A 27,265-nucleotide genomic window follows, 5' to 3' on the forward strand; every position below is an offset into this window, starting at 1 on the left:
ATCCTGGGAGCGGGAGTTCCGCTCAGCCTGAGGGAACGTTGGGCTGCGCTCCCGGCATGCCCCGCGCGGCTTGGCTGAGGAGCACGTGCGACTGCGCTACCCAGAGAGCTCCGCGCGCGCCGCCCCGGTGGATCCTGGGAACGGCAGGCTCCGGGGCCGCGGGACTTCCCTACCCACAACCCCCCGCGCGCCGTGGGGCCTGCTGGGAGGACTGCGTTGCCCACAATGCCCCGCGCGGCCGGAGGATGTCGGGATTGCGGCTTTCTCGAGAGAGCCGAATGGGGTCGGGACTACGCCTCCCACAGGTCTTTGCGTGCAAGGGGCGGGGCGATGGAGGCGGAGCCTTGCCATTGGCTGCGCGCGACCACTCTTCCCCGCCCCCTGCTCTTGCCTCCTGGTGCCCGGCTTGGCCCGCTGATTGGGTGCGTACCCCTTCGGGCCTCGCCCCCTGCGCCTGCCGCCCTTCTCATTGGCCGGCAGCAGTGGGGCCCGCCCCCTCCCCGCGCGGGGATTGGCCGGGCGCGCGGCGGCGCCTGGGCCGCGTCCTGCGCCTGCGATGGAGGGAGCGCTCTTGAAATGGACCAACTACCTGTCCGGTACCGCCGCCGTCCCGGCAGCCCCCGCGCCTGCCCCCGCCCTTTGACCTCTGCCCCGCCCTCCGCAACATCCCCCAGGCGGCCCTGACCTTTGACCCTTGACCCCGGTCCCTGGAAGGGAGCGAGGCTATAGTACTCTGCTGACCTTTGACCCCGATCAGAACACAATGCCCCCAACCAGTCCTGACCTGTGACCTTTTGAGCCCTACTACCCCCCCTGCAGTTGTCCTGCTTGCCCCCTCCTCTTCCCTGAGCTTTGACTTCTACCCCACTACCCCCAGCGGCACCAGGACAGCTGACCCCTGACCTTTGAGCCCTGCCCCCACCCAGAAACCAGGCGGGGCTCCGGTGCTCCTTCCCCAGCGGGGTGTGACCTCGGGGCCGGGGTCCCCCGTGGGACTGGGGCTGCCCCCCAGGTAGCGAGGAGGCGCCTGGGCTCCCTGCACCGGGGCACGACCCTCCTCTGCCTCCTTCCTCCCCCAGGCTGGCAGCCGCGGTACTTCGTGCTGGACAACGGCATCCTGTCCTACTATGACTCGCAGGACGACGTGGGCAAAGGCAGCAAGGGCAGCATCAAGATGGCCGTCTGCGAGATCAAAGGTGGGTGCAAGCCTGGGGACCCCCCCCCCCTGCCCCTGCTCCAGCCATTCCCACTGCAGGAGGGGACCGTCATGGCACGGGGTCTCCTCGGGCTGCCACGTTCCCCCCCAGACCCAGCCGCACCCGGAGTGCAGAAGTGCTGAGCTGGGTCTGGAGGCCGCGCGGGGCCCCAGGCATCCCGTCCTGTCCCTTGCTTGAGCCGCCTGTCGGCACTGGGACGGGAGCCCTGACCCCCGGTGCCGCCTTGTGCCCCGCAGTGCACCCCACGGACGCCACGCGCATGGAGCTGACCATCCCCGGCGAGCAGTACTTCTACCTGAAGGCGGGAGGCGCTGCTGAGCGGCAGAAGTGGCTGGTGGCCCTGGGCAGCTCCAAGGCCTGCCTGGGAGACAGCAGGGGCCAGAAGGAGAAAGGTAGGGCCGGGCTGGAATAGCACAGGGGGAAACTGAGGCAGGGTGGGGACACGCACTTGGTGCCTCCCCCTTGGGTCTTTTTGGGGGGGGGCTGCAGTATGGGGCAAAGGGGGTTGGGGGTGCCTGGCTGCAGTACCGCAGCGCAGCAGCAGGGGGCATTGTGCTGCAAGCTCCATCATTGATGTCTGATGAGCCCCTTCCACTTTCCTCAATGTGGGGCTGAGCTGCCCCCCTCCCCGGCCCTCCCCAGGACCATTTCTACCCACTTCCCGTCCCCTCCTGTAATGCACCCATTGCTACAGGTTGGAATGTTCCACCCCAGAAGTGGGTGCATCTCTGCCCCTACACGCTCTGCGGGAGGGGGCAGGGGCCAGGCTCACTGTGTCCATCACCTTCCAGACCCGCCCCTGAGCACCGAGTCGCTGGGCCGGAAGCTGTCAGAGCTGCGGCTGTACTGTGACGCGCTGACCCAGCAGGTGCTGGACATGCAGGAGTCCACGCGGCCCCGAGACGACGGCGCCCCGCTGGATGTCGAGGTGCCCGGGGGGAGAGGGGTGGGGGCAGCGTACCTGCCGCCACTTGCTCTGTCGGGGTGCTGGCAGAGGCTAGGTCCAACCACCTAAGCAGTGTCTGGCAGGGGAGTGGAGTATAGTGGCTAAAGCAGGAGTTTGGCGGGGGGCGGGTGGCATCTATCCCTCCTTTGCTCTTGGAAGCAGTTACCTGAGGCAAGCAGGCTCCCCTGCCCTGTGCCTCAGTTTCCCTGTGAACGAGAGGCTGGGTTGGGGGGTCGGGTTCCTCTCTGTGATGAGCTCTGTCCTCCAGAGGATGAACGAAGCCTCCTCCCTGCTCCGCGCCACCTGCAGCCAGTTCCTGTCCACGCTGGAGGAGTGTATGAAGTTCGCCAATGCCCGCCTGGCCCCCGAGCTGTACCCGCCCTCGCCCGCCCCCCTGCCCTCTGACTTCGTGGGTACCAAGCTCCCGCACTCCCACAGGGTAAGAGCAGCCCCCCCGGGGGTAGTCGGGGGTGCTGGGCTGCTGGGAGCAGGGTGCAGTTGGGGCACAGCCCTTGTGGGTACTGGGCCAAGCAGTGGCCCACCTGGTTACCCAGCATGCTTTGCTTCCTGGGCGTCTGGGGGAGTTATGGAGGTCTCTCTACCTGCCCTGCAGGACAGAAGTCTCCCAGCAGCTATTGAGGAGGGTCTGGGGGTGGGGCCTGGATTCGAACCGGGGGCTGGGCAGCTTCCACCTCCCATTGGCTCTGGTCCAGGGTGCTGATGGGCTCCTGCTGTCTCCACAGGTACGGCGGTCCCTCAGCCACACAGGCGTCGCGTCGCCCGACAGGTGAGAACTGGGCTGGAGGAGGGGGGTCCCCAAGTGGGCAGCTGTGGGCAAGGTGGGGTATAGGAGGGCTGCGAGGCATCCAGTGGCAACCCCCAGGAGCCAGCTGGTCTGGGCATGCCCAGAGAAGGGAGAAGAGCCCTGTCTTGAGCTCCTGACCCCTCGGACAAGGGGGGGGGCATGGGGCACCCCAGAGCTTTGTACCCTATGCCCAGCTGACATGCCCCCTCCTGCAGGGTGCTGGAGCCAGCTCGGGCCCGGGCCGCGCCGGCCCGGGGCACCATGACGGTGCTGCGCAGCCTGGAGGAGATGGTGCCACTCCGTGCTCAGCCTGGGACCCCCCCAGGCCCTAGCGCCAAGGAGTGGGGAGGTAGGCCCCAGGCGTGGGCCCTGGACCAGCTGGTTTCTGACCCAGTCTTGGGAACTGGGGGGCCCTGCAACCCTCCCCCCTGGGCATAGCTGCCCCCGGGACACGCTTAGCTGTCTCCAACCCCATGGCCAGGAAGGGAGCAGGGAGCCAGGACTCCTGGGGTCCATGCCTGGCTGGGCTGCCAACCTGCTTCGAGGCTGTGGGCAAGGTCTCTCCATGCCTCGGTTTCCCCTAGGATGGTGACCTGCTGGAGGCGTGGGGGGAGGGGCTGTGCCAGCCCTCCAGCACATGGGTCTCCCTAACCCCTCGCCTTGCCTTCCCAGAAGCTCCACTGCCAGCGCAGGAGACATCAGCGGATGGTGAAGCCAAGCGGCCGTGAGCCCCTGCTGAGGACCATGGGGCTGCTCTTGGCCACTACCCCCCTGCCGCTATGGCAGACTGGTGACCTGCCTCTCCCCTCAGTGCCTGGGGCAGTGCCAGGGGCTGCCTCGAGCAAGAAAAGGACTCTGTGTGTGTGCCAGAGCGGTCGGGACAGTGGGCACCAGCTCAGTGCCTGAGCCTGGGCAGGCCCTGCAACCCGGGTCTTGGGGGCACAGCTGGGTCTGGTGCCCAAATGCTGCTCCCTGCCCAGCCTGGACCCGCACCGCGATGCAGAGGCCTGAGCTGGCTGCGGTTGCCCTCTGGCACCGGCATGGGGCCCCCAAGGCGCCCAACATGCCCCAGGCGGCGGGGGGAGGAGCGCAGGCAGCTCATAGAAACGACTCCCCTTGCCTGCCGGAGCAGGGCTGGACCCCTGTGAGAGCCCACCTTGGAGCAGCTGGGGGCACCCTCTGCATTCCTTGCCCCTGCCCCCAGCTCTGCCACCCTGGGGTCCCCACAAGAGCTAGCCTGGTGCCCCCTGCCCCCCACAAAGCACCATAGGGTGGGGCCCAGTTGCTGCAGCCTACTTCCAACCAGCACCCCCCACCCAGGGTATAGGGACCACTGCAGGCAGGGAAGTGCCAACCTGCATGGAGGATGGTGCCTGTGTGGCAAAGGCTGCTGGGAAGGGACAGCTCCTCCCAGCCCCACGGTGCCTGCAGCTACAGCAGGGGACCCACCTGTGCATCCTGGTGCCAGGGGCAGGGGTTGCTACCCGTGCCCCAGCTCCCTGGTGTCCCCCCAGGGGTTGTCTGGGCACACACAGGGCTGGGCCAGGCCCCCTTTTGCCCCAGGCAAGTGCCCGGGGCTCTGCCCCCCAACAGGGCTGCAATAAACCTGGTCTTTGTGAAACAAACAGCTCGTCTCCTTGGTTCCCAGCCGGCGCTGGGGCTGTTGCAAACCCCCGGGGGCAGTCGCTTAGCACGCAGAGGCAGCAACTGACAGTTGCCGCAGCTCTGGCACTTGGCTGTTCCCCCGGGGCCCGAGCCCGCAGCTGGGTCCTCCCGGAGAACCGCGCGGCCGGGAGCAGCTGGAACACGGGCCTCAGCGCTGCGCCCATGAAAGGTTCCTGCTGTTCCCACCCAGCGCTGGCTGCCCTGATTTGTCCCTGGCTGCTCATTTCTACCTGGGATGTGACTGAGGGGCTTTGTCTTGGGCAGAGGGTCCAGGGTGTGGCCCTTCAAACTGGAGAAAAGGGCCAAGAATTTCCCCAGGGCTGGGCATGATCTTTCTGGCCTAGTTTCCAGGACAGATGCACAAGCATAGTTCAGGCCATGGAAATCTTTGTTCTCCCCTGCACAGACCCTGCCAGGACAGGGGTTGTGGCCCTCCCGAGGGGACCTTGCAGGTCTGGTTCCCAGGGAAGGGAAGGCTGGGGTTGGCTTGGGGGGCGTTTCTTTGCAGCAGTCCTGGAACAGAGGTGGTTGCTTAAGGGCGAGCCCGGGTGAGGAGCGTGGGCCCAGGGCCCAGGCAGAGACGCGTGGTCGCTGATGATCCTGTGTTTCAAAGCAAGATCCAGGAGCTGAGAGCACCAGTGCAGGCCCTCGTCTCCCCGGGACCCAGCGCCCACCACTTGCAAGAGCAAGGACCTGAGCTGCAGTGCAGCTGCCTCCCAAGGAAGGCGGCAGGCAATGGCGTCTGCAAAAAACAGCTCTGTCTGGGGCAGGTGGGGGGCTGAGAGGACTCCTAGAGAAGCAGGGTGGGGAGGGACCTCCACAGCCTGTCCAGCCTAGCCCCCTGCCCGAGGCAGGATCCATCCGTCCTAAACCAGCCGGGACAAACCCATCGTCCAGCCTCGTCACAGAACTATGGTCAGCCCTGACGCAACACCGGACATCGCACTGAGTAAATCCCGGCTGTCACCCTCTTACCGCTGCGACAGTGTTTAATACGCCTGCTTGAGAGATCCCTGGGCGCAGCCGTGCCCCCACTACAGAGGAAGGCAAACCCCCAACCCCCAGTCCCAGTTTGAACCAGTCTGAACAGCGGGGGAAATTCCTTCCTGATCCCAGTGCAGCATCAGTCTGACCCAAAGGGAGCCCCTGGCCCAGCTGCCTCCGCACCCAGTGTCTCTGGGGGAGGCGATAACCACCCCCCTGATGTGCAGCAACGGGGGGGGGGGGGGGGGGGAGCAAATTTCTTCCCAGCCCCATGAGAAGCTGGGGAAATCCCTGCGGCAGCACCCAGGCCGTCACTGGTCAGTGGGACCAGCTCCAAGGATGGAGGTCCCCCAGTCCCCCCGGGCGGCCCCTGTGGCCTCCTGGCTCCAGCAGCGGAGCCGTTTGGTGCCCGAGCCAGGCGCTGGGGGGGCGAACAGCCCTGATGCTCCGAACCCCCGCGGGCCTGGCGAGGGGTTGGCGGTGCACGTTCTTCACAGGGCGCTGTTGCAAGCAGCAGAGGGGCCCGTGGCTCCAGCCGGGACCTGGGGTGATGCACGGAGGGGATGGAGCACGGGGCACTGGGGGGGGCAGGGACCCCAAACTCAGCCCTGGGGGCTGCGGGCACTGCCGGGCGGAGCGGGAGAGCAGCCCCCCCAATGTGTGCCGTCCAATGGGGGGGGGCACCCCGCAAGCCCTGGGGTGAGCAGGGAGCGGGGGAAACTGAGGCAGGGAGCGGGGACGGGCCCGGATCGCGGCGCGGGCGGCGGTGACTCAGCCCCGGCGGCCCCGGGCGCCTTTAAGGGGCCGGCGCTCCCGGCCGCAGCTCCGCTCCGCTCCCCCGGCGCAGGGCGGGGCCGAGCCGAGCCGAGCCGGGCCGGGCCGGGCGGACCGGGGATGCCGCCGCCGCCGCCGCGCCGCGCCTAGCCCGCGGGGCCGCACCGGGGAGCGGGCCAGGTAGGGCGCGGGCTGCGGGCTGCGGGATGCGCGGCTGCAGCATCCCGGGGTGGTACCCGGCGGGGCCGGGCCTGCTGCCCGCATCCACCCGCACGCACCCGGGTGGCGGGGGGCGTCCTCCCCCCCGGCAGGGAGCGCCCAAGGCGGGTGGGGGTGCGGAGGCAGCGGGGTGGGGGGCGGCGGGGTGCAAGTGGCACCAGTGGGGGGGTAGTGATGCCAGCTGCCTCCATCCCTCCTGGGGGGCTCGGGCAGCATCTCCCACCTGCCCTGGTCTGAAGCCTGGGGGGGTTGGCATGGGCAGGGAGACCCCGTCACCCCACTTTGCACCCAATCCCTGGGCCAGGCCAGCAGGCCCCTATGCCGCATCGCATCCCTCCCCCCCTCCCCCTCCACAGCCCTGGCACAGGCCAGCCCCCACCCCAGCGCACACCCCGGGCACCCCAGCGGGTCCAGGGGGGCAAGAGTGGCTCTGGGATCGGCCGGGGGTGGGCAACAGGTCTGGGCAGGGGCTCTAGGGGTCATGTTTGGGAGTTGGAAGGGGTGGGGGGGCTGCCCAGGGCCACGTTGGGGGCCCCGCGGCCTGCAGGGCTGGGGGGCGGCCGGGGCCCCTCACTGCTCCCACCCCGCAGGCTCCATCCTCCCAGATAGTCCCCCCTCTTCGTCCTGCAAAGGATGCTGGGACGCGTAGTGCGAGCGGAGAAGACGTGCTCCATGCTTACGTGTGCAGCCGCGGCCTGCGCACACGTGCGGGCAGGCAGGTGTCTGTGCACACGTGTGTGTCTGCATGCGCGCGCTTCAGGGGGATCCCATGGCGTGCGAGCAGGGGGCAGGGGCAGAGCGGGACTTCAGCCGCCTCTCAGGCCTGGACTTGGCTTGCGGGCTGTGTTTCTGGGGGGACCTATGTGACCGGGGGGGGGGGCAGGAGGTGGGATCGAGGCGTGCCGGATCCGCCAGACCCCCCACCTCCAGCCAGCGGGCTCAGGCCGGCGCGCCTCCCTGGCGTGCCTCAGTTTCCCTGCTGCACCCCGGGAACCACAGCTGTCGGGCTACAGGGATCAACCTGGCTGGACCATGGAGGGGCTTGGCCCATGACTGGTGCCAGCTGGGGTGGGAAGGCAGGGCTCTTGGAGCCCGAGGCATAGTGGGGGGGTCCCTGCCAGGGCTGAAACCTCCCCACCCCCTTTACTACAGCTTAGTTTGGGGAGGGGGTGGTCCCTGCTCCGGCCTGCTCTGTGTAGATGGTCCCCCGGTGCGATACAATGGCCATGGCCATGTCCCTTTGCCCCTCCCTGCCTCAGTTTCCCTCATGCTGGGGGTGGGGGACACTAGGAGCTGCTGCGGCAGAGGTGAGGGGGTCCTCTAGGCCCTGACGTGTGTTGCCTGCATCTGGGGCAGGTTCCCTTTAGCAGGGAGGTGAACCCCAGGCCATTTGGGGGCATCCATAGAGAGGACCCCCGGGCCTGAGAAGCTGCCTGGGGGGCTCTAACCCCCGCAGTGGCTCAGCTTGACTCTGCTTCAGGCCAAGCTGGGATTTGAACCTGGGTTCATGGTCACCCAGTAAAGCCCTCCCCTCCCCTTGTGGGCTGGGGGCTCCTGAGCAGGGCCCCCCACCCAGGGCTGCTCAGTGAGGGGGGGGTGGGGGGGCTGCTGTATGTCTAGCCCCAGCTTTGCAAAGACCCCCTCCCCTGTCCCCAGCTGAGGCCCCGCAGCACAGACCTGGGCTGGGGGATGCTGGGGGCACAAAGAGGGGTCTGGAGCCTGGAGTGGGGGTATGGGGAAACAGCTGAGATGCTGTGGGGTGGGAGATGGGAGCCCCCCCCAACTCCCTCCCCCACGCCAAGCCCAGGCCTGGCAGATGCGGCTGGCGAGTCCCTGGTGCTGCCCATCTGTGCCCGCTGGACCACAGGAGCCGTGGGGGAAGGGGAAGGCGGCTCCATCCCTCCCCTCCCCCGCCCAGGGTTGGGGGCTGGGGGTGGGGGAAGAGGCTGCAAAGCCTAATGGGAGACCTGATCCCAAAAAGCCATTAGCATCCATTAGGGCTGGGGGATGGGGGGCTCCCAGGGGCTGTGGGGGAGGGGCAGGGCTCCACTGGCTTTGGGGCAGCGTGGGCAGCCCCCCCTCCTCCCTGCCTCAGGGCTGAGTGGGGGGCTCTGGGGCAGGACCCCATGCCCGGCCTGGAGCTGGGGTCTGACTGAGGTCTCCCTTGGGTCACGGGGATGCTCTGTGGGGCTGCGCTGCATGTTGGGGAAACTGAGGCAGGCGGCCTGGTCTTCTCCTGGCCCTTCTGGTCCACTCACATCCCCTCCTCTCCCCCCACATAAGACCCCTGTCATTAGGTCTTCATTAGCATATCAGTGGGGCATAAAGGTCATATCACTGGGTGCTCATTAGCATCTCGTTAGTATAACAGTCGCATCACTGGCTGCTGGTTGCCATGGGGGGGAACATGGCAATGAGGTGTCATTAGGATAATGGGGAGCCTTATCAAAGGCCATGCCAGTGGGTCCCCATTAGCATACTGGGGCCCTTCTGGGGTGAGGTCATGGGGAAACCTCCAGCACATCTGGAGGCCAGGCTGGGAGCAGGCATCTGCCTGTGTGCCAGCTGTGTGCCAGCTGCAAGGCTGGACACCAGGCCGGGATACAGACTGGCGGGCAGTGGGTTAGACGGGGCGATGCTGTGTGTGCACAGGGTGGGTGTAGAGACAGCAAGAGGGTGGGGTAGGCAAGTGTGGGGTGGGATGTGCATCACCCGCGGCGTGGATGGGGCTGGGGTGCTGTGTGCACATGGGTGTAGGGACAGTCGGACAGTAGGATCAGTGAGTATGAGGGGCCGTGAGCACCATCTGGGTGTAGGGACAGTCGGATGGTGGGAAAAACAGGCATGGGGTGCTGTGTGCACCATCTAGGGACGGCTAGACAGTGCAATTGATGGGCACAGGGTGCTGGGTGCATGCGAGTGCAGGGACAGTCAGATGATGGGATAAACAGGCGTAGGGTGCTGTGAGCACCATCTGGGTGTAGGCAAAGCTGGACAATGGGAGAAGTAGGCATGGGGTGCTTTGGGCATCATCTGGGTGTAGGGACAGCTGAGTAGTGGGGTAGATGGGCACAGGGTGCAATGTGCTGCATTCATGCAGGTGTAGGGACAGGTGCATGGGCACGGGTGCTGTGCTGCATCTATGTGGGTTAGGGATGGTGCGATAAGCAGGCATGGGGTGCTGTGAGCACCATCCAAATGTAGGGACAGTCGAACAGTGGGGTACATGGGCACAGGGTATTGCATGCTGTGTAGGGACAGTCGGATGGTGGGGAAAACAGGCATGAGGCTCTGTGTGCACCATCCAGGGATGGCCAGATAGTGCAGAAGATGGGCACAGGGGGCTGGGTGCGTGCGGGTGTAGGCACAGTCAGATGGTGGGATAAACAGCCACGGGGTGCTGTGAGCACCATCTGAGTGTAGGAACAGTTGCATGGCGGTGTAGATCTGTATGGGGTGCTGTGTGCGTGTAGCTGTAGTGACAGGCGGATGGTGGGTAGATGGGCACAGGGTGGCTGTAGGGACAGGCGGACGGGGGATCAACAGGTGTGGGGTAGGCGTCCCTTGTCCAACTTGTGAGATGCTTCTCACCATGGAACGGAGGAGGCTTCGCTCCCCCTCCCCTGCCCGGCCCCCGCGGCCCCCAGCTCCCGGCAGACACCTCGTGCTTTCCCGTCGCTGTCGCCGTCACCCACGTTTATGGCCGACTGCGTTTTACAGCCGCGGTTCCCGGAGCTGCTGGCCAGGCTGTAAACCCGGCGCGTGGGAGCCTGCATCTGGGGTGGGGCTGAGCTATGGCATCGCTGCAAGGGAAACCGAGTCACGGGGCTCCCCTCCCGCCTGCTGAGAAGCTGCCGGCATTTTCCCCACGCCTCATTTGCCTGGGAGCCCCGACGGCCTAATGAGAAAGCAATTAATTTTCTAGCGCGCCCGGGCGCTGCCAGCGTCATCACCCGCCTGGAGAATTCGAGGGCTAAGCAGGGAGGGGTTGGCGCCTGTTGGGATCCAGTGGGATCCACTGGCAGCAGAATCTGCCCCCCCCCCCAGCTTGGGGGCAAGGTGATCTCCAGCAGTGGGAGGACGCAACTGGGCGCTGCTGCCCTAAGTCCAGGCTGGGGAGGTGTCCGACTCCCCCTCCATGAGTCTTGCTCTCTTGACAGGGGAGGAAGCCAGGACGCCTGGGTTCCCCAGCTCCCAGAGGGCAGCGGGGGTGGCGCAGTGGGTGCAGCAGGGAGGTGGGGCTCTGGGTATTTTCCCACCCCCTCAGGCTATCTGCTCCCTCTCTCTGTGCCTCAGTTTCCCTCCGTGCCCATAGCCTGAGCATCTGGCAGGGGGAACCCAGGAGTCTGGGGCTGCCTTCCTGGCCCTGGGCTCCAGGGGGCAAAGCCAGGCCTGGTGGGAGGATGAAAGGGGGTTTGGGGAAGGGGAACGAGGCCTGCTTGGAGCTGGAGGGCAGCACGGGGGGGGGGGGGGGGGGCGAGGGGGTTTGGAAGCCCCTCACTCCTGACCTGCAGCCCCCCCATGGGGATGATTGTAGGGGCAGGGGTGGGTGACACTCCCGGGGGTTCAAACCCCTCTCTGTCCCCCCAAGGGGCTTGGTGTTGGCTGCTCCAGTTCCAGGCTCCCCCAGCAGGGGGCTCTGTGGGGGGGGCAGCAGCAGTGCCTGGCATAGGGAAGATCCCAACCCATGGGAGCAGGGGGCAGACAGCATCTGGCTCCTCCAGCCCCCGCAGGGGGCACTGGAGGGCACTGGCAAAGGGGGGAGGGGGGACATTGGGGGTGTCCTCAGGTGCCCTCACTGATCCGCTTAGCGGCCCCCATGGCGCTGCCTGGATTTGCTATAGAACCACTAATCCCCTCCAAGCTGGTGGGGGGGACCCACCTTTCATCACTTCCACCCCTCTGCCCCCCTTTGCCAGATGGGGAAACCGAGGCAGGCAAGCGAAGGACCCCAGGAGTCCTGGCAGCACCCTGAGGCAGTGCAGTGGGATGAGCGTGAGTTATCCCCACTTGAGTTTACCATGGAGGAGACCTGAGGGTGTCTCCCATCCTGTCCCAGACCAGGCCAGACCCTGCTTAGCTTGAGCAGTGCCCACCAGCACCTGCTGCCAGCTGGCACCAGTTTGCCCCTCCAGCCCTGCAGTGCCCCCTGTTGACCTGGATGCACCTGGGGCGGGGAGGAGGGGGAGGTGGGCAGGTAGAGGGAGCAGGGGGGGCAGGGAGCCTCCAGCACCTGCCCTCGGATGCTCCCGCCCTGCCGGCCCGTGCCGCCCCCCATGGAGTCAGCGATAATATTAGTGCTGACATCATGCTCCGCGCCTGGATCTGTTGCTACGGCAACGCCGCATCCTGTTCGCTATTCATGTGACCTCCGGGAAGAGCGGGAATGGGGACGGGAACTGTCCAGCCCGGGGTTATGGTCCCTGGCACTGTCCCCTCCCCCCATCCCCATCCCTGGTGCCGGCCTGGAGCCGGGTCTGGATGGGGCCAGGCCGTGGGGGGGAGGATGGAGATGTCCCCAGACCATGGGGGAGTCCAGATGTGAGGCTTACCCCAGCGCCTGGCTGAGCCTGGACGACTCCATGCCTCAGTTTCCCCTTCCCATACTTCATCCCCTGGCCTGGGGGCTCCTGGGGGCAAGGCAGACCCATGTGCACATGCGTGTTGTGGGAAGGTGGGGGGGGGGGCACACCTGAATGCCTGTGCCCAGAGGTGTATACGGAGTGTGGTCCCCCCATGTGCGCCCCCGCCTGCACCGTGGCTGTGGACACGTGATGTTCTGTATCCCCCTATGTACTGATGCGTGTGTGTGTGGTGGGGTTGGCCCTGCTGGCAAGAAGCTCATTGCACTGGTTCCCTAGTTGGTCTCCCGGGGCACTGTTGGCAGGAAGCTCACAGCTTGCGGCACCCCACTGGCAGGACTCGGGCGTTGCTGAGTGCTGGCAGGAAGCCTGTCATAGTTGCGGGGGGGATAGTAGAGGGCCTCTTGCTTGGGACCCCCCAGCCGTGTCTGGTCTCTGACCCTGGAGTGGGGGGGGAGGGTGGTCTCTGGGGCAGGCTGGCCTGGCAGAGCAGGCAAATGCCCCAAGCGTGGGCTCCTAACGTGGTGAACCCCCCAAGCTAGCCAGGGAAACTGAGGCGCAGGGTGTTGGTAGAAGGTGACCCCAGGAACAGCCCCACCAAGATGCTGCTTGGGCCCCAGGATGCTCAAACTCAAGTCCTCAGGGCTACTGAGGGGCCTGACGTGTCTGTGTCTGTGCGTGTGCGTACACATGTATGTACGTGCATTGTGTGCACATGTGTACCTACATGCCATGTATGTGTGGACAGGCGGTGTGTGTATAGGCACAGTATATGTGTACATGTGTATATCTGCATACAGTGTGCATGTATCTACATATGAGGTGCGTGTAGACACACGTGCGTGCATCATGCATGCACATGTGTATCCACAGGTGGTGTACATGTGTGTGCACATACATTGCACGGGGGTACACGTGTGTGCACACGTGTGTGTCCACATCCTGTGTGTGCGCGTACACATTGTGCCTGTGTCCACGTCCTCTGTGTGCATCTACATGCAGTGCGTGTGTATCTGTCTGTGTGCTGTGCGTGTGCATGCCGGGGGGATACGGAGCTGCTGGCCCAGGGGCAAGGCCCTCGCTGGCCCGTTCAGGAAAGCCCTAGGTGCCATGGGGGGGGTGCCCTGGAAGTGGGGGGGGGGCAGGCCTGAGCCTCTGACTGCTGCCCCCCGCCCTGAGCCATCACACGATGAAATCAGATCTGGCAGCTTAAAAGCCGACCCCCAGGGGCTGGCTCCCCCCCAGCCCCGGAAAGCAAAGCCCCCACCCCATGATGAAGTCATCTCCCCCCTAGGCTTCGGAAGTGACCTTTGACCCCAGCCCTGCTGCCGCCTCCGCTATGCTGGGCCCTAGGGAGGCAGGATGGCAAAGGAGGGATCCCAGCCCCCCCACCCCGGCTCCAGTGCCCCGACAGAGGGTCCCTTTGGAAATGGGGTCAAGGAACAGGCGGCCTGGGGGTCCCTGGCAAGAGAGCCCTGGTGCCCAGAGCCAGATGCAGCCACCTCTGGTCATGGGGGATGGGGCCCTCATAGCTCAGGCCCTGCCAGCATGAGTTTTGGAGGCTCCGGACCCCGGATGTTACCCCCCACCCACAGAAGGGGGAGGGTCTCCCATCCAGAGAGCAAACAGGCCGGATGCTGCTGAGCTTCCAAGACTGGCAAGGCAGGCGAGGGAGAAGAGCCAGGCAGGCTCATGGCCATCTGTTCCCATAGCCTTGGCCGCAGCCACCCCTCCCCCAGCTCGGCGGGGCTGGGGACTTGGGACTCGGGGCTGGGGGGAGAAGAGGGGAGCCCCCGTGGCTGCAGGAGTGGCCCTGCCGGGGGGAGCTGAGCAGGGCACTGATGGGTGGAGGTCCTGTGGGCAGGAGGGGGGTGTCCTGGATGCCCGAGATGGCTCTGATCCAAGCCCAGAGCCATGACGAGGCCGGGCCAGGCCCAGGCATATCTGGTGCTGGCAAGAATCCAGATTGTAAAGTGTGCGTGTGTGCATGGGTGCACACATGTACATGTGTGCACGCGTGTGCATGCACCTGTTCACAGGTGTGCATGCATGTGTGTGCTTATGTGTATTCCTATGCATTTGTGTGGACATGTTGCTCCCGCCGTCTCCCCCCGTGCCGCCCTCGCCCATCCTGCACCCAGCACCAGGCCCCTGGCAGAGGTGTTTCCAGGCTCTTCCCTGCCCTCAGCGCTGCCGCCCGCTCCTCCCTGCAGGCCGAAGCCTCCGGGAGCCTGGGATTTTGGTCGTGAAGGTCCCGGATTTGTCCCCATGTCTCGAGGCGCCGCCGGGGTCCAGGGTTAAGTCCGTGCTTAATGCTGGGTGCTGCACGTGCCCCTCGCAAGGGCCACTGCCGGGGGCAGGAGGCTTTACCCGCAGGGAAACTGAGGCGCAAGGCGATTCAAGTGATGTCACTGGGGAGGGGGAGGGGAGGTTGTGGCATCCGGCTTCCCCTCCCTGCAGAGCCAGCGGAAAAGGCTGCTCCGGTTTCGCTCTGACCTTGATGCCTCTCAGTCCCCCCCATCCCGCCCCGACCGGCTCGGTAATCCCAGCCCCATCAGGCTCCCGCCATATGGCGCTGTCTGGGGGAGCAGTGGCCACATGGGCTTGGGGCGGCTGTAGCCCAGGGCTCCCCGGGGAAGGGGACGGGGGTCTCCCAGAGGTGTCCGTGGAGAAGGACGGGCAGACGGATGGCCTCGCTGACTGTTGGAGGGGTGAGGGGACAGACGCATGGGGAAGGGGGTGGGTGTAATAGCCCCGAGCTCCAGCATCGCTTCGCAAAGCTCTGCACAAAAGCACCTGGTGTCACTCTCCCCATTTTCGAGCTGGGAAGATTGAGGCACAGGGGTGGGCAGAGCTGGGAATCAGGCTGGCAGCTTCTGCCTCCACATCCGGTGGCAGGGGCTGGCTCTGGGCATGCCCGGGCTTGGGGGTAGGCGTATTGTCCTCAGTCTTCCAGGCCGCTCGGTGAGTGTTTGTGCCTCAGTTTCCCCATCTGTGCAGTGGGAGCATTGGCTCTGTGGGCTGGGGGCCAGGTTGCGCCCTGTGCCTGTGCTTGGTGCTGCACCCCATGGCATCAGAGGGGTTAATCCCCCCCTCCTCCGTCCCCCCCCACACCTTGGCCCACGGTGACATCACGGGCTACCTGCAGCTGAACCGCCCTGGCGCTGCCCATTGGCTGCAGCGGGGGCATGGGGCGGGGATAGGGTGATTAGTTAACCAAATAAGGAGGGGGGGCGGAGCGGTGGGGACTGCGGCGGTGTGGGGGGGCAGCACGTGGGGTGGGCAGGGGGCAAGCGGGGAAGAGAGGGCTGGGTGGAGGGGAGCGGATAGAAAAGGGTGGGTGGAGAGGGGCGGCGTGGAGGGGTGGGAGGGGGGGTGGGGGGTGGCTAGACGGCAAAAGGAGGGAGGGAGGGAGGGATCGGAGGATGGATGGATGGATAGATAAGGGGATGGGTAGATAGACAGATGGATGGAGGAGCAGGAAGGAGGGCTGGGGCTACGTAGGGAAGAGCGATGGGCAGCTAGGCAAAGAAACCTGGATGGACAGATGGACGCGTGAGGGTCCAGGGGGGTGCACGGCTAGCTCGGGAGGCAGCTGAGCAGACAGACAGAGGGACGGACCGGCAGGCTCCGGGGCAGGGGCTAGTAGCCCCCAGGAGGCCTGTGCCCGGCCACGCCGCAGAGGAGGTAAACAAAGCCACGGCCAGGGGCCACGTGTGGGTGGGCATCGTGGGCTGGGGGCACCGGGGGCAGGTGCAGGGCACATGGAGGGAGAGGGGCTCCGTCCCCGCTGGCTGGCGGACGGACCGTGGCCCCCCCCCCCGCGCCATGGGGTGCCCGTGTGGGATGGAGTCGGCTCAGGGGCCCGCTGGGAGCGAGCGCAGACATGGGGGCACCGGGGCAGGGTGCCGGGGGTGGGGGCTGTCATCTGTGTGTCCCACCCCATCCCCCCCGTCCATGGGCAGAGCATTGCCCCCCTCTTTTTGTCCTGCTTCCGTCCGTCCGCCCGTCCACATCAGGGTTAGGGGGCTCTGGGGGTCAGGGGTTAACAGGGGGGTGAGGGGAGGTTTATGGGGTGGGCAAGCAATGTAGGCAGGCTGGGTGGGCTGCGATGGGGCCAGGCTGTGTCTGGGGGGGCAGGCGGTGTCTGGGGGGGCTGGGCAGCGTTTGGGGGGCCAGGCGTGGAGCCCACAGCAGGTGCTGGCCATGCTAGAGGGGCTCCAGGAGGCATGTGGGGGCCGCGGGGTGCGTGCAGGGCTTTCAGTGGGGGCATGGGCAGCGGGTGCCCGGCTGGTACCTGGCATAACCCCCTCCCCCCACCCCCATGGCTCCCTCCCCTACCCTGCTTGTCACTCATCGTCTGAGCTGGTTATTTTGGGAGCAGGGCACCTGGCTGCAGACAACCACATGTACATGTGTGTGTGTGTGTGTGTGTGCACGCACGCATGTGTGCGTGCGCATGTGTGTGAAGTGAAAGGGACCCTTGGGGCTGCTCTAAATACCCTGGCTCCCACCCCCCCCCCCCCCCCCCCCCCCCCCCCCGAAAGTCCCCATCTTGGCCAAGCTGGACAGGGCAGCCGGCACCCCCCAGCTAATGATAACGAGGGCAGCTCCAGCCCCCCCCACCCCAATCCCAGGGCAGCTCTGCCCACCTTCCTCAACAGACAGGTAAACTGAGGCACAGGAGAGAACCCCGGAGTCCGGACATGCAGGCCTGGAAGTCCTGGAGCACCTTCTGCTTGGCTGGGACCCAGGAGTCCTGCTCAGCAGACCCGGGGGGTGGTGGGGGCTGGTGGTTTGGCCCCCCAACCCAAAGGCCCCAGAGCCCCCAGGCCCCTGGGTTTGTCTGGATGGGCACTGCAGCCATGTCTAGGGTGGGCAGAGCCATCCCTGGTAGCTGTGGGGGGCTCCCCTCGTCCTGCTAATCATGAGCGCGCGCACATGGCGACGCACGCACGCACGCACACAGTGACACGCTCAATGACAAATGCAAGCACACAGTAACACACAAATACACAAGCACACAGTGACACACATGCAAGCACGTGCCCATGCACACACACCAGCACATTCACCCACATGCACACGGTGACACACATGCATGTATGCACACTCACAGTAAGTCTCATTCACAGAGAATGCATGTACACTGACACTCAACCACAGTGACACATGCACACACACGTGCATAGTGACACTTGCACACAGCATGACATATACATGCACATGCCCACAAGCACAGTGACAGATTCACCCATATGCACAGTGACACATGTGCATGCACACTCACTCAATGCACTCGCACATGCATACAGTGACACATTCACCCAAATACCCTGCCACCTGCACACACACACATACAAATACACCCACATGCGCAGTGACATGCACACACTGCATGCATGCACACACAGTGATACATTCAGCCACATAGTAACATATGCACACACACACAAACACATATGAGCACGGTGACATGCACACAGTGACACATGCATGCGCACACACACCATGACGTGTGCATACACATACAAACGCACTTGCATGCATGGTAACTCACACATGCACATGTACAGTGACACATTCACCCACATAGTGACACCTGCACACACGCATACAAACCCATGGATGCGGTGACACTCGCACAGTGTGACACATGCATGCACACAAGTGCATACGCTCACTGACACGTGCACACGTACACTCACACTCCCAGCATGACCTGCCCACTCTCAGCCTGGCACTACCCCTCTGCCAGGCCCGCAGCCCAGGCAGGCCCCACGTACGGCTGTATGTGTGTGCGTGGGCTCGCATGCGTACATCATTGTGCATGTGAGTTTGTCACTACATGTGTATGCTCACATGTGTGTCACCATGTGCGCAAGTGTGTTCCTGCGTACCTGGGCATTTGTGTGCGCGTGCATGTCCCTGCGTGTGTATGTATGCATGTGTCATTGTGTGTGCATGCATTTGCATGTGCATGTCATGATGCAAGTGTGTCACAGTGTACATGTGTTGGTCTGTATGTGTCCACATGTCACTGCATGCCTGTGTATGAATGTGTCACTGTGTGTGTGTGCTTGTATGTATGTCACCATGCAAGTGTGTTACTGTGTGTGTGTCTTGAGCACGTCACGGTGTACACATGCGCCTGCACGTGCAGGTACGACTCGGCAGGACGCCCCCTCCCAAACCCCTGCTCCCTCCAACTCACCCCTCCCTCCTTCTCCCGCCCCAGGCCCCTCACCTCCCGCTGCACCCCCCCGAGGGGGGCCCCGATGCCCTGCGCCCGCCATGGCCTGCCTGCACGAGACGAGGACGCCGTCGCCCTTGCTGGGCGCGGGGCTGGGTGCGGCAGCAGCCAGCACGCCGGAGGAGCAGGAACTGACGCCCACGCAGTGCGTACTGCGCGACGTGGTGCCCATGCAGGGCGGCGGGCACAGCCCCACACCCAGCGACGACGCCCGCCAGCCCTTCGCCAACAGCGTCCTGGCCCTGCACGAGGCTGATGGCGGTGCCGGGGTCGGCAGCCCCAATGGGCGCCAGGGCCGGGCCCAGGCCGACCAGATGCGGCTGCACTGCCAGGCTGGCGGCGGGTTCCTCGAGGGACTCTTCGGCTGCCTCAAGCCCGTCTGGACCATGATCGGCAAGGCCTACGCCACCGAGCACAAGCAGCCCCAGGAGGGTGAGCAAGGAGGGCAGGAGGGGGAGGATAGGGGGTAGGAGCGGGCACGGGAGCTCAGTGCCCACTGCCGCCCCCGCAGACCCGTGGGAGGTGCCCTTCGAGGAGATCCTGGACCTGCAGTGGGTGGGCTCCGGGGCACAGGGCGCCGTTTTCCTGGGCCGCTTCCACGGCGAGGAGGTGGCCGTCAAGAAGGTGCGAGACCTCAAGGAGACCGACATCAAGCACCTGCGCAAGCTCAAGCACCCCAACATCATCACCTTCAAGTGAGCGTGGGGGGCGGAGCCATGGGGAGTGGGCGGAGCCATTGGGATGGAGTTATCTGGCATGAGCGGAGCCAGATCAAGGGATAGCATGGGGAGGGCATGCGCATGCGTGTGCCCACCTGGCAGAGCACCGCGCTTGGCACCCCCATGGGTTTGGACCCAGGGGTGGGGCCGTCCTGGGGGCTGCTGAGCTCTGACCCGCACCCCCGGTCCGGGCGCAGGGGTGTATGCACGCAGGCGCCCTGCTACTGCATCATCATGGAGTTCTGCGCCCAGGGGCAGCTGTACGAGGTGCTGCGGGCCGGGCGCAAGGTCACGCCCTCGTTGCTGGTTGACTGGTCCATGGGCATCGCCGGTGGCATGAACTACCTGCACCTGCACAAGATCATCCACCGCGACCTCAAGTCCCCAAAGTGAGCGCTGCCGGGGGGCGGCACAGGCAGGGGAGGGCGTGGAATAGCAGGTCTGGGGGCACCGGGCAGGCTGAGCGGGGGGTGTTGCCCCACTATGCCAGCTGACCCCGGCCCCCTCCAGCATGCTGATCACCTACGACGATGTGGTGAAGATCTCGGACTTCGGCACCTCCAAGGAGCTGAGCGACAAGAGCACCAAGATGTCCTTCGCCGGCACCGTGGCCTGGATGGCGCCCGAGGTCATCCGCAACGAGCCCGTCTCTGAGAAGGTTGACATCTGGTGAGCGCCGGAGGGGTGGGGGGGTCTGGCTGGGGGGCTCAAGCTAGGGAGAGAGGGGTCCGCTTGCGGGGTTTGGCTGGGGAGAGGACTCGAGATGGGGAGCTCGGGCCGGGGGTCCGGCTGGGAGTGGTCTGACCCTGGACTGCCTCCTCCCCCCAGGTCCTTCGGGGTGGTGCTGTGGGAGCTGCTGACGGGCGAGATCCCCTACAAGGACGTGGACTCCTCGGCCATCATCTGGGGCGTGGGCAGCAACAGCCTCCACCTTCCTGTACCCACCGGCTGCCCCGACGGCTTCAAGATCCTTCTGCGCCAGTGCTGGTGAGCCCCCAGGGCTGCGGAGAGCCCCCCATGCCCTCCCTACCCCATCTGCAGGGCCTTGCCCTACATGTCTGGGTGGCAGCCTGCAGCAAGCACCTTGGGGCACCTCCTGGGGGGGGTGGGGGGGTGATTTGCCCTGGGGCTGGCACCCACGCTTCCCCCACCCCGTGTCCCGCCAGGAACAGCAAGCCCCGGAACCGGCCGTCCTTCCGGCAGATCCTGCTGCACCTGGACATCGCCTCCGCCGACGTCCTCTCCACCCCCCAGGAGACCTACTTTAAGTCCCAGGTGGGTCCTGGCCCCCTCCCACCTCGCTACAGAGCCTGTGAGCCGGTGGCACGTTGGGGGAGCTCTGTGGCACCCCGGGGTGGCACTCCAGTGGCACCCTGCGGGGGTGCCTGGGTGGGCTGGGGTCCGTGGGGGATGACAGTGTCCCCCCCACCACCCCAAGGCGGAGTGGCGGGAGGAGGTGAAGCTGCACTTCGAGAAGATCAAGTCGGAGGGGACGTGTCTGCACCGGCTGGAGGAGGAGCTCATCAACCGGCGCCGCGAGGAGCTCCGGTGCGTGCGGGGGCAGCAGGCAGGGGGTGCTGGGGGGGCAGAGGATTGGGCCCACACCTGACACCCTCCCCCCCACACCTGGCAGGCACGCGCTGGACATCAGGGAGCACTATGAGCGCAAGCTGGAGCGAGCCAACAACCTGTACATGGAGCTCAACGCCCTCATGCTGCAGCTCGAGCTTAAGGAGAAGGAGCTGCTCCGGTGAGAGGCCCGCAGGGCCCGAGATCCAGCCCCGTGCCCCTTTGCTGCCTCCACCGGGGGCATACACATTGCCCCCAGGCTGCCCTGCCCAGTCCTGAAGGCTGCCACGATCTCCTGCCAGGGGCAGGGGTGAGGGCTAGCTGCTTCGTAGGAGGGACTTACCTGGGTTATCACTTGCCCCCAGATCATACCCTCCTCGGGTACCGGCCGGGTCACAACAGAGGGGCAGGATTGTACCCAAAAGGCTGGCACCGTGTCCAGGGTGGTTTAATATCCCCACCGATGATTTAGACTCTAGGATGAGGGGCGTGCGTAGTGGATTTGCACCCAACACCAAGCTCGGTGGAGCTGCTGATACTCCAGAGAGCAGGACTGGGGTCCAGGATGGGCTGGAGAGGTGGTCCCCAGGCATGAGATGAGATGCAGCCACAAGCCACAGCTGGGGAAACTGAGGCTGGAGAGGAGGAGGAACTTTCTGATGGGTGCTCGGACACTGGAGCAGGCACCTGGGGGTGGGGGGGAATCTCCCTCCCTGGATGTCTCCAAGGGCACGTCGGGCAGACGCGCGGCTGCATGGTTTGGTCAGGGCCGGTCCTGCCTCGAGGTGGGCTGGGCTAGAGGTCCCTTCCAGCCCGACTTCCCTGGGATCCAGGTTGAAGTTGGAACAAATAAGACCAGGAAAGTTTCTCCCACTTCTCTTCCGGCCACGAGCTCATCCTCCGGGATTTCAGTGGAGGCAGGTGACAGAGCAAGGAGCAATGGGCTCAAGATGCAGCAAGGGAAGTTGAGGTTGGATGTTAGGGAAACCTTTCTCCCGAAGAGGGTGGTGAAGCGCTGCAACAGGTTACCCAGGGAGCTGGTAGGATCTGCATCCTTGGAGGTTTTGAAGTCCAGACTAGACAGAGTCTTGTCTGCAATGATATAGGTGGGGATGGTGGGACCTCCCGAGGTCCTTTCAACCCTCTTGTCCTAGGATTTCTAAGGATCAGACTGGCCACTGGCTGCTTGGACTCGCCCCAGGGCCTTCGATCACCCCAAAACCACGACTAACTCACAGCTAGTTCCTAAATCCCCTCTGCCCCTAGCCACCCTTGTTCTGAAGTCTCCCCCAGAAACATCTCTCCCTCCAGAAGCTTTTTCCCATCTCCGGCACGGGCACCAGTCACGGATGGTTCCCATTCCAACCAAGCCATTCCCCAATATCTCAGGGGTCCTTTTGGCCCGGGCCAGGGCGTGCCTAGGAACAGACGTGTTTATCCCAGAACGGAAATATCCCAGGATTGGCATGTCCACACCGATGGGGTTTAACGAGCAACTGCTTTGCTGCCGTGGATCCCAGGAGAATCGTTCAGACGCACTCGGCGACTTCCCAAGATGTCTTATCCCACAGACCTTACTAGGTTTATCCCAGGATGATGGCCGTGGATGCCTGGCTGCACGTTGTCCCGGGATAAAATGGGAGAAACGCGATGTGGTTCTAGCCTGAGCTGTCTTCTGTCTTTTCTGGGGGTCGGTGTTGGGCACTGAAACGGTTTTTCACTGGAGAGCTGGCCCGGCCTTTGACGGAGCTGGGTCCCCGGATTGTCACGGCGCTGACAGGTGGCCTAAGATAATCCGTGCAAGGATCAAAGGGATGTGTCCGGTCTGGGCATCGGAGGCAGATGGGGCAGTGAATCATCATGTTTAAGCAGGCACCGGGGCTGAACCCAGGATTTGGCAAAGAGGGGTGCACCCTGCTTCCAGCCGCCCCCCTCCACACCAGAAGAAGGGGGGGGGTCTCACCTGCGTGGGGGACCTTTTGATCCAATTTGAAAGGGGGGTGCAATCCCACCTCTGCCCGACACGCATTCCTCTCCGGTTAGAAAGCAACGACAAGCTTTACTAATCTGCATTATCCCATTTAAGATCAAAGCAAAACCGATTATAACCTTACTGAAACGTTCCCTCATTTCTGGATCACAGCTTAACAAAACAGAACAAAACGCAAGAAACTTGGCAAAAATGGGTCCAACGCTGTTGTTTCATTAGCCCCGTAGTCGTTCTAATTCATTGCACATCGCTCATTCAAACTGAGCCTCCTTGAGCGGCTGGAGATCTGCCTCCAGTCCTTCCCTGTCAGCCATTTCTGCACCTGAGTTAATGTGATCACACCTGAGTTCAGGTTTTTTTAGCTAAAAATAGTCTTCACGGCTGTGAAAGGGAAGAGAGGTGTTACCCAGCTTGGCGAACAGACAGCAGCGCTGCTGCAAGAGAAAGGAGGGTTTGAAGCGGGGTAGGAGGGGGTGTCAAGGCCATCAAAAAAGAGAGGAGGTGTGCCTTGGAGTGCGGAGAGATTAGCAGGAATCCCTCACCGCTGCCTGGATAGAAATGCCGCTGCCCCTGCCCCTGCCAGGCGGTTGGTTTTAAAGCTGGGGAAGGGCAGGAATTGAAGGGGGTGGGTTTAGCAAGTGGCCCCTCTGCACAAGAAGCTCCGAGCCCCGCCAAGTTGCTCCTACTTTGGGGGGTGGATCCAGGCCCCCAATACCTTCCCATCACCCCCAGCCTTGACGTGTTGCTCCATGTCCGGCAGGCGGGAGCAGGCGCTGGAGAAGAAGTACCCAGGGCTGTTCAAGCCTCACGCACCGCGCGGGCTGCTGCATGGCAACACCGTGGAGAAGCTCATCAAGAAGCGCAACGTGCCCCAGAAGCTGTCGCCCCACAGCAAGAGGTGAGGGTGGGGTGCGGGGACAGGATGCCTGGGCTCTGTCCCTAGCGCTGGAGGGCAGTGGGCAGTTTAGGAGCCAGGACACTTGGGTGCTGTCTCGTGGGCTGTGTGATTTTTTTTCCCCCTGGGGAGCTGGGGGGGCATGTGTCCCTCTAGGGCACAGAGGTCTCACTCCCACCCCACCCCTCGTTGCCGCCCAGGCCGGACATCCTGAAGACGGAGGTGCTGCTGCCCAAGCTCGATGCAGCCATGGCCCAGGTCTCGCTGCCCAGCTGCGCCAAGGGCCCTACGTCGCCGGGCCGCAGCCGGCGCGCCAAGCCCCGCTACCGGAAGGCCAATGCCAAGGGCAGCTGCGGGGAGCTGGTTGGGCCCCCCCCGAGCACACCAGCCTGCCCGGAGCCTGGAGCGCCGAGCCGGGGGCACCTGGAGCCCTGCGCGGCACTGCGGGGGCTGCAGCACGACCTGCTGCTGCGCAAGATGTCGTCGTCCAGCCCCGACCTCATCAGTACCACGCTGGAGGCCGAGGCCCGCAAGGGCGCTGCACCCCCAGGCCCCGAGTCGCCTCCGGCCGAGCAGCCACGCAGCGATACGCCCAGCGAGGACACGGCCTCCGTGCCCTGTTCCAGCAGCCCCGACTCACCCTCGACTCGCACGGGCGCAGCCGGACCCCCTGCCCGGGCACCCCCTCCCGGGCTCCTGGGCCTGGCACCACGGCCGTCCCCGGGCCCCGAGGAGGAGGCGGCTGCAAGCAGGGGGGGGCGGGCACCAGCCGCGCAGCCCCAGCATCTGACGCCGGCCGCCCTGCTGTACCGTGCTGCCGTCACCCGCGGCCAGGTGAGCTGGGGGCAGGACTCCTGGGCTCCGTCTCTGGCTGTGGGAGGGGATGAGGGTTTAGGGGGTTCAAGTGGGGATGGAGCAGGACTCCTGGGTTTTGTTGCCTCTGGAAGTGGCATAGGGTCCAGCAGGTTCAGGTTGGCAGGGGTGGGCGGTCACAGGCTGAACAGGCCCAGAGTGTCGTGTCTGCCTCGGGGTGGGGGGGCGAGGGACCCGGGTGTCCGGGTCTGGGCCCTGCTAATGCAGCTCCTCTTGGCTCCCAGAAACGCGGGGTGTCGTCAGAGGAAGAGGAGGGCGAGGTGGACAGCGAGGTGGAGCTGCCTCTTAGGCAGAGGTGGGTGTCTGTGCCCCCCCTGGGGGGCCATATGGAAGCTTCCTGCACCCCCCCCCCCACACACACACACTGGGGGTGGGACTGAACCAGCTGGCTGCAGTGGGGGGGCAGCTCTGAGTTCACATGGTTGCAGCCCTCTGCATTGGCTCTGGGCCACTTTGGTTGCAAGGGGAGGGGAGGATTGGGAAAAGGATGTCTAGACCTGGGGTGGGGGTGGGTATGCATGCATGTGTGCGTGTGCCTGCCTGGCTTGGGGGCAGTGGGGGGGGGGGGGGGGGGGAGGTAGGACAGGTCTGGTTGTGGGGTGCAGGTGTCCCCTTTGCCCCAGTAGTGCTCTCTACCCCCTGGCACTGGGCTTGCAGGGAGGAAGGTGAGGGGGGTCCAGGCAGCAGAGACTGAGCCTGCCCTGCTCCCCTCCCACCGCCCCAGGTGGCCGCAGGGCCGGAGCAAGCGGCCCTCGCTGTCAACCTTCAGCTCAGAGAACTGCTCAGACGGGGATGGGGACGAGGGCCCGGGCAGCGCCAGCGAGGCCTCGCCCAGCGCGACACCCGACGTGGGCAGCACCAACACGGACGAGCGGGCGGACGACCGCTCCGACGACCTGCTGTCCCAGGGCTCCGAGCTGCCCCTCGACCTGCCCCTGGGCCTGTCTGACGGGCTGTCCGAGAAGGAGGCTGCTGTCCGCCACGTCCGCAGCCAGCTCGGCGCCACCGAGGTCAGCACCACCCTCCTCCCTGGGGTATTGGGGGGGGGGTCCTGGCACCCCCTGCTGGAGGGTTCAGGCACTTGGGAGTGGGGTAGCTCCTCCTAGAGGGTTTAGGGGTATTGGGGTGTCATCGGGGGGGGGGGGGGACATGCCTGGTGCCTCCTGCTGGAGAACTTGGACCTTGGGGAGGGCTTGGCAGGGGGCACTGCTGGCATTAGGGGTATTACACCCCCCCATCCTCCAGGGCTTCTTATGAGGGGGGGCATGCACTTTGTCCCCTCCTGCCCCCCCACCTTGATGCCTTGCTCCCCCCCAGGTGCTGGATGGGGATGCGGGCGAGGACTCAGACTGCGACAGCGCGGAGCTGGACCACTCGGGCAGCGGCGAGGCGCACAGAGCAGGCGCCCCCGGCTCGTGATCCTCCTCCCCCCTCACACTGCTGTACAGACCCCCCCCAAATATTTATATACATCCTCTATAAAGCTCTATATAAAGCTCTATCACGCAGCAGCGCCCCCCCCAATCACTCCCCTGCGCCCAACGGGTCCTTCCCCAGCCAGGATTTTTGGGGAGGGGAGTACAGGGGGGGCAGTGGGGTTCAGTCCGTGTGTGCAGCACCCACCCACCCAGGCCAGGGCAGCATCTGGGACCAAGGGGGCTGTGTTCCTCCTCACCCCCACCCTTAACCTTTCGAGGGGTGGTGGTCAGCCCATCTGAGCCATGCGAGCCCCTGCTGGACCCCTCCCCGGTCAGAGCCAAACCTCTGTGCCCACCCCCCAAAGCACTGCACTTTTCAGTTGTAATTTATTTCTGATGAATGATACATTGCACTCGTGGGCAGGGGGCTGCTTCCATGCCCCCCCATCAGGTGAAAGCTGCTGGGGAGCAGGGCACTGGGGACAGCTTTGCCCCCCTCACCTTGCATTGAGTTTGTGGGGAAGGGTCACTGCAGACAGGACCAGAAGGGCCAGAGTCCTGGCCCCCCTTCAGACTGCCCCTTGAAAGTGTAGCTGTGCCCCCCCCTCCCCCAGGACCATCATACCCCAGTGCCCCAGACTGGCAGCACTGGACTCACCAGCACCAAAGCACCCCCTCCCCCTTCTTATAGCATGGCCCCCCCCACTGTTGCCCCCAGGAAACCAGGCACAGAGGATGCCCCCCCACCCCCATGCCCTTCTTCCTGTGGACTGGGTGGCCACTTCGGCTCTGGGGCCAAGCCATACCTCGCAGCAGCCAGGCTGGGCCCCCTGCCTCCCATCCCCTGTGGCACAGCCACAGCTGTACTATAGCCCATGTCTGTAGTCCGTCTGTCTGGGTGTCACACTGCTAGCGCGTCCCCACACGCAGGGTTCGATTAAAGACCGTTTTGTATGGAAAGTGCTGTGGACCTCATCTGTCATGGGGGGCAGGGGATGAGGAGAGAGGAGGCCTGGCTTCCATCCAGTGGGGACAGGCCTGTGCCCAAGGCACCAGGGGGCAGAGAGGGTGGCTTGGCCTGCAAGAGGCAGCCAAGCTCTCTGTTACCTTGGGCAGGGGCTTGCTGCCTGGGTCCAGCTGCACAGGGCTGTGTGCTCACTTGCACAGGGGGACAAGGAGGACTGGCACCCAGCCATTTATGTACGTATAGTCATTAAAGAACAGCCTAAAATTGCAAAGTAGGTTAACCCCCTGCCTGAGGCAGGACCATCCCTGTCTGAATGATCCCAACCCTAAACTCTGCCACAGCACAGACCCAACACTCAAACCTCCTGCAAGGTCACCTCAGTAGCTAAT

At 64.7% G+C, this 27,265-nt stretch overlaps 2 protein-coding genes across 5 annotated transcripts; both read left to right on the forward strand.

Annotated features, from left to right (window-relative positions):
• Positions 1-361: 361 nt before the first annotated feature.
• LOC102561656 (pleckstrin homology domain-containing family A member 3) lies at positions 362-4,593 on the forward strand. Of its 3 annotated transcripts, none has more exons than XM_059717955.1 (8): positions 362-422; positions 1,080-1,196; positions 1,454-1,609; positions 2,009-2,145; positions 2,432-2,602; positions 2,907-2,950; positions 3,184-3,317; positions 3,641-4,593. In XM_059717955.1, exons 2-8 carry the CDS (start codon positions 1,175-1,177, stop codon positions 3,694-3,696), a joined length of 720 nt encoding a protein of 239 aa, XP_059573938.1. In that variant the 5' UTR covers positions 362-422; positions 1,080-1,174; the 3' UTR covers positions 3,697-4,593. The 3 variants fall into 3 exon arrangements, with proteins under 3 accessions (XP_059573938.1, XP_006273425.3, XP_014458818.1); XM_006273363.4 differs by lacking the exon at positions 362-422 and adding an exon at positions 490-596; XM_014603332.3 differs by lacking the exons at positions 362-422; positions 3,184-3,317 and adding an exon at positions 490-596.
• A 1,885-nt stretch (positions 4,594-6,478) lies between these two features.
• Positions 6,479-26,869, forward strand: MAP3K12 (mitogen-activated protein kinase kinase kinase 12). Of its 2 annotated transcripts, none has more exons than XM_019482693.2 (14): positions 6,479-6,571; positions 18,431-18,877; positions 18,957-19,140; positions 19,362-19,553; positions 19,675-19,833; positions 19,993-20,151; positions 20,331-20,439; positions 20,603-20,712; positions 20,798-20,914; positions 23,484-23,621; positions 23,819-24,452; positions 24,716-24,786; positions 25,216-25,501; positions 25,809-26,869. In XM_019482693.2, exons 2-14 carry the CDS (start codon positions 18,487-18,489, stop codon positions 25,908-25,910), a joined length of 2,652 nt encoding a protein of 883 aa, XP_019338238.1. In that variant the 5' UTR covers positions 6,479-6,571; positions 18,431-18,486; the 3' UTR covers positions 25,911-26,869. The 2 variants fall into 2 exon arrangements, with proteins under 2 accessions (XP_019338238.1, XP_019338237.1); XM_019482692.2 differs by lacking the exon at positions 6,479-6,571 and adding an exon at positions 15,620-15,879.
• Positions 26,870-27,265: the final 396 nt, after the last annotated feature.

Source organism: Alligator mississippiensis, chromosome 15, assembly GCF_030867095.1.
Source record: "Alligator mississippiensis isolate rAllMis1 chromosome 15, rAllMis1, whole genome shotgun sequence".
Lineage (NCBI taxonomy): Eukaryota > Metazoa > Chordata > Crocodylia > Alligatoridae > Alligator > Alligator mississippiensis.